Genomic DNA, 11568 nt, shown 5'->3' on the forward strand with positions numbered 1-11568 from the left:
TTCTTCAATTTTATGAGTTGCATGTTATTATAATTGAAAGATTTTGAGTTTGCATGCATGTATTGTTGTATGGGTTGAGAGGATTTGAGGTTATTCTTGAATTTTGGATTTCCTCAAAGTCATGCATGGTTTTTGGATTTGGTTGCTTAAAATGCCCATAGGGGTTGCTCAAAGTGAGCTTGGGTGGTCGTTCAAAGATGCTCTCTAACTTGGATCATTTAAAGAAAATTTCACTCACTCTAAGCGAGCAATCGAGTGCTCCAAGTGAATTTTGGTCGCTTAGAGCAAGCTATTGGTCGCTTAAAGCGAATTATCTTGTAAGTTCGAGTTAGGTGTTGGTAGCTTCGAGCTAGGAGTTTGGTAGCTTTGAGCTGAATGTTGGTAGTTTCGAGCTAGGTGTTGGTAGCTTTGAGCTAGGTGTTGGTAGCTTCGAGCAAGGTGTTTGGTAGCTCCAAGCTAGGTGTTGGTAGCTCCAAGTTAAGAGTTTGATAACTTTAAGCTAAGTGTTGGTAGCTCCAAGCTAGGTGTTGGTAGCTTCGAGCTAGGTGTTTGGTAGCTACAAGCTAGGTGTTAGTAGCTCTGAGCTAGGTATTGGTAGCTCTAAACTAGGTGTTGGTAACACCGAGCTAGGTGTCTGTTAGTTATGAGCTAGCTGTTTGGCAGCTTCGAGTTAGGTGATGGTAGCTTCAAGTTAGGTGTTAGTAGCTCTAAACTAAAAGTTTGGTAACTTCGAGTTATGTGTTAGTAGTATTGAGCTAGTTGTTGGTAGCTCTAAGCTAGGTGTGTGGTGGCTTTGAGCTAGCTATTGATGGTTTTAAGCTAGCTATTGGTAGCCTTGTGGTGCTTGAAGCGCATGTTTCCCCTTTTTACTTATAATCTTCTTCACATATCGTATTATGTTAGTTGTTTTACATGGTGTATGATGATGAATGAAGCTAAAGCATTATATATTGATTTATGATGATATATATAATGGTGATCTAAGTTGTTTAGGCATGTGGTGTGCAATATATGTCTTTGTTGAGATACATAAAAATTATAGGAAAGAAAAATGTTTACTAAATTTTCATATCCATTGTGTGAATATTAATTGTGGCGTCCTAAGAGGCCAAGTTGAAAACCCTTCAGTGAGTGAGTTAACTCCTGAATGGTAACCTATTTTAAATGTGTCTTCTCTATGGTTTATGTGAAACAATATTGAGGTTTGGTTGACCCATATTATGAATTGAACATGGGTGTGATAGTTCTATCTATTACATATGTATGTTGATATATGTTGCTAGTTCTTTATACATTGATTTGAGATATTGTATATTGATAATTTAACCATTGATAATTGAATATTGTTGAATGATGATAGTTCTATGTATATTGATTTGAGATAATATATATAGATATTTGAATTGTTGATTAACATTAGTATGTTATATTCAATTGGTGTGATTTGATCTATACAGGCATTAACTTGGGGTAATGCATATAGATGATGTTTGTATGGTTAAACTGTTAAGCATTTGTTTGTTGTATTTGAGTTAAATGTTAAGCATTGGTATGCTATTCTTGGTTGAGTTGTCAAGCATTGGTATGCTATATATATGATTGGTGCGATTTAATCTCTATATGCTTTTTTGAGGTAATGTATCTAGATGATATATATTGAGGTATTGATGCTGAAAATTTTATAGGCATTAAACATGTTGTAACTTAGGACTAAAGGAAAGAGTGTTGTTTTGAAAGTTGAAGATCTCATATATGAAATCTTGTTATGGTGCTTTGAGAGCACAGTTGTTAAAAACCCTCCTTGAGTAAGTGTGAAACTCCTGGAGTGAATTTTGTTGAGTCTCTTTTAGATCCTTTGTCAATTAGAGTAAAGTATCAAGTTGAGGACTACCATTTTTAATTGATTGCTGAAAAGGTTGTGTGGTACCTTGAAGATAGTTAGTGGGTTAACTCCATAAGTGACTTGGTAATACATGTCAAGGTTGTGGTATGCCTATACCCAACTATATTAGACTTAACAATGGAATCAGACTTTCTTACTATAAGTGGCGACACCCAATAAATCAGAGGAGGCATTGATAACCCATTTTAGTTGTTGGTCCAATAGGTGCATTAGGCATGAAAGTGATCAAGTTGATTTGGTAGGGTCAAGCCACTTAGATTACTCAAGTGTATTAGGAGATTTTCATAAGTGAATGTGTGATGTTGCATTAGATGTGATGTTTGCATATGTTGTCGTGTGAGTTGATAATGTTCATATACATGATGTGAATACCTTGATATATGATATGATTGTGGTAAATATTAGATTGACTTGGGTGCTTAGCTTTTAAACATGTTGATTGTTGTGTGTTGTAAACCATGTGACATGTTTTGATTGGTTTGCATATTGGGAGTAGTATAGATGTTTTTTTTTTCTATACATGCATATTTTTGAAATCTAGTTTACTCTTACGTATTTTTCTTATCGTTGGAATTGTAATAATGATCATAATTTTCATAAGAGTAAGATAAAATTAGTTGGAGGCAAATAATGGCTAATTTGGTGAGGTCATGCTAATGTGTGATTTTGTTGTGTATGTTTGATTACTCGGATGTAACCAGTTTGTATAGATATTGTTCAACCGATAATTAAGATTTTTATTTCACAATTGATGGATTACTCACTCTCTCTCTCTCTCTGTCTATCTCTCTCTCTCTTCTCTCTCTCTCTCTGTCTATCTCTCTCTCTCTCTTCTCTCTCTCTCTCTCTCTATATATATATATATAAAGGTGATGTAAATATATTAATCTTAGATAATTGTAATTACCTTTTACTACTAGTTGCTTGATTCCATTAAATGTAGAGATTACAACAAGTCAATATAAAATCCATAATAATTCATATAAAATATCTTACTTACTTACATATAAAATTTAATAAATATAAAGTCATATATTTTGATATATATATATATATATAATTTTTCTTATTTACGTTATAAAAAAATATTAAAACATTTTTTATTCTAATAGTTTCGTTACTCCTTTATTTTTATAAAATATTATTTCATTATTAATATATTAATTTTCCAATAATTAGCGAGAATGTGATTTAATTAATATAACATTTTAAATGTAATATTTGAGGAGTTTTTTAAAGGGAAAAGTTACTCATGTTTAGAGGGGAGAAGGATATATATTTTTGTTTATTATTTATTTATAGATTAGGGTATGTGGAAGGAAATGGAGGGAGAGAAAAACAAAGTTAATCCAAAACATCATGACAACACGGTTATTATTGCTTCCAAATTTGTAGCAATAAACTTTTAATGTTCAACAAAACCGTTATTGCAAAAGGGACGAAGACCACTCCATGTAGTTGGTGGGTAAATGCAGCATCAACATAAACCTCATTGTGTAAGGTTAACTGAAATAGGACTCCTGACACGTTGGTGCCTGCCATCACTCCATGTCAACCACCCGAATACGTAATCACTTGTGTTCATACTTTGCGGCTTCAATGTCATTGTAACTCTGAACTCCTTTTTTTCACCCTTTTCCTTGAAGATCAATTCCCTAGGATCAACCGAAACTCGAACTTGTGGTGGTGCCTTGATGTGCACCTTGTACGTTCTTGGGGACCCAACATTGGTAACAGTTCGAGTGATATTCATAGAATGTCCAGGGCCAAATTTTGGAATTGTGATTGCCGGATAATTGAAATCTGCAATATTGAACGACTTTGGACAAGTGTAAGGCTTGCCGTAGAACATTTTCAGCTGTGAACTGTTGTAGCCACGACCACACAAAAAGTTCAAATAATCAGTAATATTCAAGTCATATACAAGTCCAGGGTTCATAGCACGATTAGGTTGAATGTGCCCTGCACCATAGTCAAATGGAGTTGCCTTGTTCAATGATTCATCCAGGATTGGCTTTCTAGAGTTATCTAGTGTGGTTGCTGCAAAATGCATGAACCTTTTTAATTAGAGTGTAAAAATAGTTGAATGCCAAATAATTCATATAGCTATGTCAAGTGTAAAGGATGTACTTTATACATTACCTGAGGTAATGATTGCTGACTTAATGGCAGCTGGACTCCAATCAGGATGAAGGGCTTTGAGAAGCCCAGCAAGGCCAGCGACATGAGGACATGACATTGAAGTTCCAGACAAAGTAAAGAAAGGCGTTCTTCGTTTGTCAGAATCTAGCTCTGTGAGAGATACAGCTTCACTATAAGCAGCAATGATGTTGACTCCTGGTGCAGTCACATCAGGCTGAAACACAATATAAATTAATGTTCACCTCATATTTAAGTCCTAAAGGGTGAATGGCGTGAATCAAATTTAATAATTAAACCTTGAGGATTGCTGGTTCAAAATGATTTGGACCCTTTGATGAAAATGAAGCCACATATGGAGCTGGCTTTACTCCTAATTCTGTTTTCACCCTTGAAATGTATGCCACAGGAGACCTGTTATTATGAAAAGGGCCAAGAGGAAATCAAAATTAAACTCGCCAAAAACTTAACAAGGAGCCTGAAGCGTGAGGAAGTAAGTTACTTTGTAGTTCTGATGTAATTATAAATGTCATTGCCATCCTCAAAGTTAACATTTGAAGCTGGAAGCACATGGGGTTGGGGGGAAATTTCCTTCCCTGAGTACTTGTCATTAGCCAAAATCATTCCAGCTGCGCCTACACTGGCAGCTTCCACCCCCTCATCAATTGTAAAACCATTGCTTAAACAGACCAATATTTTCCCCTTCACCTTCTCAGGATCAAGAGTTCCTTTCCTGCATAAAAGTCTGCAAGAATGTACTAAATTACCAGAGAATCCCCAATATAAAGTCAATTTAGATGGTCTAAATGGTATGAGTATTCTTACGCTTCTATAATAGATGCATTATAAGCTTTGGCATCAATAGCACTGATCAACGGGTACATCTTATTAGATGGTAACGCATACTCTGAAAGACTAGCTCCCTAACAATAACAGAAAAAACAAAAAACTATTAGTGACGTGTTTAGATATAACAAGAAAGACAATTGGGGTTGTATAACTATAAACATATACCTTGAGAACTTTCTTGTTACCAAGTGTAACATAACTAACGAAGTCTCTGTCAGTTGTGCTTGCAGCAACAGTGAGCGTCCATGGTTCATTGCTGGATGTAGTTGAAGGATAAGGCCCTTCATTTCCTGCAGAAACCACTACTATTACGCCGTTAGCAACTGCATGGAAAGACCCTATGGATATACTGTTTTGGGAATATTCTGAGGGTACAGATGAACCCAAAGACACCGAAAGCACATCAACACCGTCACTTATGGCAGTATCAAAAGCAGCCAATATGTCTGCATCAAAACATCCACCACCGAACAATACAGACTGTGGCCAACACACCTTATAGGTTGCAACTCGAGCTTTTGGTGATCCACCACTCGCAGTTCCATTGCCAAAGCCAAAAACACTAGCTCCATGGACAAAGTTACCACCAGCTGTTGATAAAGTGTGTGAACCATGACCTTCATAGTCACGTGCACTCAAGATCGAATCATTCAGTTTTTGACCCAATTTTGCCTCGTAACCTTTGTAAAAATATCTTGCTCCAATAAGCTTCCTAAATATAGTACAAACTCAAGTTAATGGAACTAATATTGATGGGATAGTACCATGATAGCATATTTTTTTGTGTATGAGATGGGATAGTTTGGAGAAATTAGCGAGAGTAAAAATAATGAACCTGTTGCAGTGGAATTTATCTCGAGTGTTCTTATTCTTTTGACAGATTCCTCGCCACCGTTTTGGGATGGGTCCTATCCCTTCATCACTAAAACTCTTGGATTCTGGCCAAACACCTGTGTCTATATTTGCAATTATGATATCTTCACCCAATGTCTTCCGCCATACTGAGTCATGCGAAAATTCACCATTTCTCTCTAACCCAAGGAAATTCCATGAGTGTGTTGTGTGCAATTTGTGTTCTTTGTTTAGGAAAACTGATATTACACTCGGATGCTCTACATGCAAAAAAAAAAAAAAAAAAAATAACAGTTAGAAATTAAGGTAAATAACCCTAAATCCTAAATGGAGAGATATAAAAAAAAAATTCCCTCAAATTGTTAAACATATATGCTTAAAAATGTTATAAAATCTATACTCATGACAATTTTTTTAATAAAAATAAATATTATAAATAAATAATGTAAATAATAAATTTGAGTATTTTTACATCTACACGTTAATGAAACGGATATCATAATTTGCATATCATAATATCCGTATCCATAAATATCTGTTAATATTTAATTATATAATTATATATTAAATTTGTTTAAATTTATGATAATGAAATGTTTTAATAATTAATTTTTAGTTTTTAAATTGAAGTATCTCAATTAATAAAATTATGAATAATATTTGAATAATTTAAGTTTTAATTTTTAAATTATTATTTTTAAAAAAAATTATTAAAATAAATTTTATTTTTTAAAATAAATATCTACAAATACTATAAGATTATATGGGATATCCAGGATACCTGCTGGTTGACATCCCTATATATGGTACATGTATCAAATTTTGCTTAGTTTTTAAATGCATAAGTGGAATTACATACTTGCAGCGTTGGCTGCTTCATCTTCATCAAGTACTGCAGCAAAGCCATTAATATATCTATTATAAGAATAAAGGATTGCCTCTTTGGCCTTTTCGGTGCTGCGAAAGAAAACAGAGAGCATCTAATCAGTTTATATTAGTTTTGCCATCAGAGAAGAGAATCTCATGGATTTAGGGTCAAATTCTATACCTTCCAACGAATGATCCAAGTAAATCATAGTGATAATTCGTGACAGATTCCACATCATCAGAGGAAGGATTTGGACCAAAACTATGTGATCCTAAATATACAATATAAGACTAACAAACAAAGCATGGATGATTAATATATAATAATACCTTTTAAAAAAATGTAATAAAACATAAGTAAAAAATTAGTGAATCTTATATAAGTGAAGTTTGAGGGAGAGGTTACCTGTTTGATTGCTTGAGTAGGTTCTTGTAAGAGAACGCAAAAAATAAGTGACAAAAAAACATAAGAAATGGATGGTGACATTGTTTCTCCAATGTGTTTGTTTTGCAACATAAATTTCAGAGACGAGCAAGGTGTCTGTGATTTTCCTGTTATATATATAATTTGAATGGATAAAATAAAACTTACATTATCAAAGCATGTCATCAAACTTAAAATATAAACATTATTTTGCACTCCTGTATTTGAATATAAGCAAGAAAAAAACTCACATAGGAGTTAGTTTTAAATATAATTAAATTTTAACTATTTTGATATTATTTACCGTTATCATTTCTAAAATACTCTTCATTCGATAAAAGTTTTATTTTAATTAATTACTCATATTCTTCTTGATATCAAATTCCAATAAAAGACACTCCTTTCCTCTCTTGAAGAAAAAATAAGTGTTAAGTTTTTAATATAATATTAATTACTTTTTTTCCATTTATATTTTTCATAATATTTTTTAAAAATGGTTATTGTGATGTATCCTTTCTAACATAATTGTCTCTTACTTATCCAAAAATTAATTTTTTTGCAAAAAAATTAGGAAAAAAAACAAGAATTACAATATAATGAAGCAATTACAAAATTTCATTAGTTAAGTTTCATTTGACATAAACTTAAAAGAGAGTAAACATTACATAAATATTAAATAAAAATTTTAAAAATAAATTAAGTTTATATAAATTTAAAGCAGGTACAAGATGAGTAAGTGTATATCAATCTCCATTCTCGTATCTGATTTAATAAATTGATTATTACTTGTACTCAATCAAATAAGATATTTTTCATCAAAGTCATGACAGATTTGTGTACTATCCATGAGTACAAATTACTTTTCATCCTTAATTTACATATGTTTGGATATTTTGTCTCGGCACGTGGTGCTTGTAAGTAATAAGTTTGATTTCAAACCATAATTTGTTGCTTTCTCTATTTTAAAATAAAAGCATTTAGTCTTCAATTTTTTAAAATACAAAATTTTAGTTCTCCTATCAACTTATTGTTAAATTTTGACATTATTTGATGATGTGTCACCACTTAAGAAATCTGATATTTAGTAACGTGACATATAGGGATAAAAAATAAAAACAAAATTCTAAAGATTTTCGTTTGTATATATATTTACAAGTAATTAATATTTATTATTAATAAAAAATTTATTTGTATATATTTTTTTATTTCTAAATGTCATGTTACTAAATGTTATATTACTTAAACATGAGTAAACGTTAAAACTTAATTATTAGTAATAGATGTCAATTTGATAGAAAAATTAAAATTTTGTATTTTTAAAATTAGAGAACCAAATAACTCTATTTTAAAATAGAGAAACAGAAATTATAGATTGATAAAATCAGAAGAACCAAAATGAAAATTAGTCCAATTTTTTCAACTAAATATGCCATTAATAATACAATAAATAAAATTAATAATATATAAATCATGTTACCAAAACATCAATTAACATTAATGATAATATATTTTGCATTATAAATAATATATAATTTTACTATAATTTTTCTTTTATCTATTGAAATTAAGGAGGGTGTATTGGATTAAGATTTTAAAGGACTTTTTTAGTTAAAAAAAATCCTGCAGATTTTAAAAGATTTTGCAGGATTTTCATGACTTTTAAGATTTTGCAAGATTCTACAAGACTTAAAATTAGAATTTTAATGGATTCTGCAAGACTTTTAAATCAATATTTTAATGAATTCTATGGGATTTTGTGGATTTTGTAGAATTTTTGTGGATTTTTGACATTTGATAAGATTTAAAAAAAATTCATACATTCAAATTTAAAAAGAGTCAAAATAAAAATAATAATAAAAAAAATAATGTCTAGATAAATAATAATAATAATAATTCTCCATAATAACCTATCTTCTTAAATAACATTCACCCACATATCCATAGCTATACTAGTCCTCCAAGCATTAGCTTCTTCACGTTCTTGCTCCTAGATTTGAATAATAGGCTCAAAAGTATGATCTTCATTAGCCGGTAATGTTGAAGATGAAGATTCATCCAACGCTTCAATTGGAAATTCATCAGAACGACATTCTTTACGTAGAAAGTTATGTAGTGTTGCACATACTAATACAAGTTCTACTTGTGTCTTAAATAAAAATGGAGGTGCTGACTTAAAAATTGTGAATCTTTATTTAAAAATACCAAATATTCTCTCAATCACATTCCTTAAAGACGCATGACAAAGATTGAACAATTCTTTCTCATTTTCAGGATCATTACCCTGACCTGCAAAATCTTGTAGATGATATCTTACACCTCGAAATGGAGCTAAAAATTAGCGTCGATTAAGAAATCCACAATCTACCAAAAATTATTTACCTAATTACATATACAATATATATAATATTAGTATAATAATAATAATAATAAATTATAATTATAATTATAATAATAATTATTATTATTTAAAGAATAAGCATTTAATTACCTTGAGCCACTTTAAGTCCATTCCTCCTTGTTATAGCATCATTTAGTAGCTTAGAATCATGAGCCGAACCCTCCCACCCACTAAGAATGTACATGAACTCTAAATCAAAATTACAAGCGGCTAATACATTTTGTGATATCTTTCCATGACAATTACGATAACTGCTTACATCTCCTCCCTCATTATTGTTGGAATATGTGTCCCGTCAATAGCTCCAATGCAATCCTAAAATTTAACATATATAACAATTCATCGTATGAAAAATATAAATATAGTAGTGTCAAATTTAATTATAATTTTTATTGTAAGATAATTAGTACATACCTTGAAGAAAGGGAAGAACCTTGTGCTTTCTCTAATTTTAGCTAGCACAGTTGATCCTGGTTTAGCCATCAAAGTAGGTGCTACTGTATTCAAAGCCTTCAAAATCTTGTGAAAATTTTCACTTGTAGCAAACTGTGATGGCCAAATGTGTTACGAATTACACAATATCGAATATTCTGACCAACAATTTGTAGGAATGATGCAAGCATTTCTTTAACACAAATATATCGTGTATCCTCTAGAGGTGTTTTTACTCTAAGAATTGCACATAACTTTCGAAATACATCTGGATACATCCTATAAACTTGTCGAAATATTGCAGGATCATCGTTTAATGCTCGATGTATATAGTCATTTCCCATGTTAGTAATTCGTTATCGATTTAATGGACGCTCAATTTGTTCATTACGTATCATAACTATAAACTGAGTCAACACATGCATTAATGCATGAATTGCTATTACACATGCGTACATGGCATCATAAAATTCTTTGTCATATATCTCTTTGTCACCCATTGCTTCTTCATCTATGTCACTACCTTCATACATGCTCGAATGTCACATTGTACCTATATAAAACAATATAACTAAAAATAATAATATAATAGAAAAATAAAACAGGCTAAAATATTTCAATCAAGTACGGCCAAAATAACACCAAAAAAATATAATTCCACCATTCAAAATGTGTTTATTTACAACCAAAATATAAAGCAAACACTTCAATCAAGTGCAACCAAAATAACACCAAAACAATATAGTTTGACAAATCCAACATGTGTTCATACACAACCAAATTATAAAGAAAATACTCAAATCAAGTGCAACCGAAATAATACCAAAACAATGTTGTTCATCCTAGCTTATACTTTATCCAATCTGAACGCTCTTCTATTGACAACATCAAGAAAAAGTCTTTCTTTGCATTAGTATCGAGCAAATCAGCCGCCATGTAGCGAGTTCGATCATCCAAATTTGGGATCTCTTTTATGACACTCCAAATATTTCCCTTTGCCTCTTGGTATCTTTCTCTTTTCTCCATCAAGATAGAAATTTTTTCAAAATTGGCGGCTATAGTCTCAATGCCAACAGATAGATTTTCTAGAAATTTGGCTTGACTATTGTTCCCAATTGATGAGTTAGAACTCACTCCATACTCGGACCTACTCCGCTTACGATTAATTGGTTTTTCAGTGGGAACCTCTAAGCTTAAAGGGGGTTGAGGTGGTGAAATGCTTGGGTGAGGTGATGGAGGCTGGTAAGGTGGTTCATAGTAATCTAGTGTTATGAATACATCATTGTTAAGATCATATGAAAATTTTTCCATCCCAAAATCAACATTTTCTTCTCCAAAAGTTGTAGCATCAGTATCATCAGGGTCTAGTGACATGGAACTATGTCCACTAGCGGTTTTACCCCCAACAACAATCTTCAAATCCTCATAATCAACCATACTTTGTTCTCGAAGATTTTTGTGACTTGGGTGAGACTAGAAAAAAAATCCATTATTAATATATTAAAAATAATATAATACACTAAACTTGTAAACTATTAATATATTCAAAAGATTACGAAGTAATCTCAGCTTTGAATACTCTTTCCATACTTCATCACTAGCAGTGAATGTCTTTGTAATTGGATCCCACCCAAAGTTGTTGTGTTGTTGACATATTGTTATATTGTTTCTTAAACCACTTCATTCAACTCAAGTAATGATTAT

At 31.5% G+C, this 11568-nt stretch overlaps 3 protein-coding genes and 1 pseudogene across 3 annotated transcripts; all 4 read right to left on the reverse strand.

Annotated features, from left to right (window-relative positions):
- Positions 1-2202: 2202 nt before the first annotated feature.
- On the reverse strand, positions 2203-7347 carry LOC109807044 (subtilisin-like protease SBT5.4). The gene is made up of 10 exons (XM_083074568.1): positions 7339-7347; positions 6792-6901; positions 6603-6700; positions 5727-6003; positions 5057-5603; positions 4868-4965; positions 4545-4787; positions 4342-4456; positions 4046-4259; positions 2203-3943 (listed from the first exon to the last, which is right to left on the reverse strand). Exons 1-10 carry the CDS (start codon positions 7345-7347, stop codon positions 3393-3395), a joined length of 2262 nt encoding a protein of 753 aa, XP_082930694.1. The 3' UTR covers positions 2203-3392.
- Positions 7348-9021: 1674 nt separating this feature from the next.
- LOC145958097 (uncharacterized) lies at positions 9022-9616 on the reverse strand (annotated as a pseudogene).
- A 71-nt stretch (positions 9617-9687) lies between these two features.
- Positions 9688-10208, reverse strand: LOC145958098 (uncharacterized). Its single transcript, XM_083074569.1, has 3 exons — positions 10032-10208; positions 9847-9978; positions 9688-9747 (listed from the first exon to the last, which is right to left on the reverse strand). The coding sequence occupies exons 1-3, from the start codon at positions 10206-10208 to the stop codon at positions 9688-9690; spliced, it is 369 nt and encodes a 122-aa protein (XP_082930695.1).
- Positions 10209-10701: 493 nt separating this feature from the next.
- On the reverse strand, positions 10702-11301 carry LOC145958099 (uncharacterized protein At2g29880-like). Its single transcript, XM_083074570.1, has one exon. It carries the CDS (start codon positions 11299-11301, stop codon positions 10702-10704), a length of 600 nt encoding a protein of 199 aa, XP_082930696.1.
- Positions 11302-11568: the final 267 nt, after the last annotated feature.

Source organism: Cajanus cajan, chromosome 5 (assembly GCF_000230855.2).
Source record: "Cajanus cajan strain Asha chromosome 5, NIPB_CcT2T_4, whole genome shotgun sequence".
In the NCBI taxonomy this organism is placed as follows: domain Eukaryota; kingdom Viridiplantae; phylum Streptophyta; class Magnoliopsida; order Fabales; family Fabaceae; genus Cajanus; species Cajanus cajan.

Bases quoted from the DNA above. Each gene is read 5' to 3' on its own strand.
- LOC109807044 (XM_083074568.1), bottom strand. The intron at 4,457-4,544 runs GTAACTTACTTC...TCATAATAACAG, and splicing joins AATTACATCAGAACTACAAA to GTCTCCTGTGGCATACATTT. The intron at 3,944-4,045 runs GTAATGTATAAA...TGCATTTTGCAG, and splicing joins GTCAGCAATCATTACCTCAG to CAACCACACTAGATAACTCT.
- LOC145958098 (XM_083074569.1), bottom strand. From the start codon at position 10,208: ATGGGAAATGACTATATACATCGAGCATTAAACGATGATCCTGCAATA. The intron at 9,979-10,031 runs GTTGGTCAGAAT...TGGCCATCACAG, and splicing joins TTGCATCATTCCTACAAATT to TTTGCTACAAGTGAAAATTT. The intron at 9,748-9,846 runs GTATGTACTAAT...GTTAAATTTTAG, and splicing joins GGTTCTTCCCTTTCTTCAAG to GATTGCATTGGAGCTATTGA.
- LOC145958099 (XM_083074570.1), bottom strand. From the start codon at position 11,301: ATGGTTGATTATGAGGATTTGAAGATTGTTGTTGGGGGTAAAACCGCT.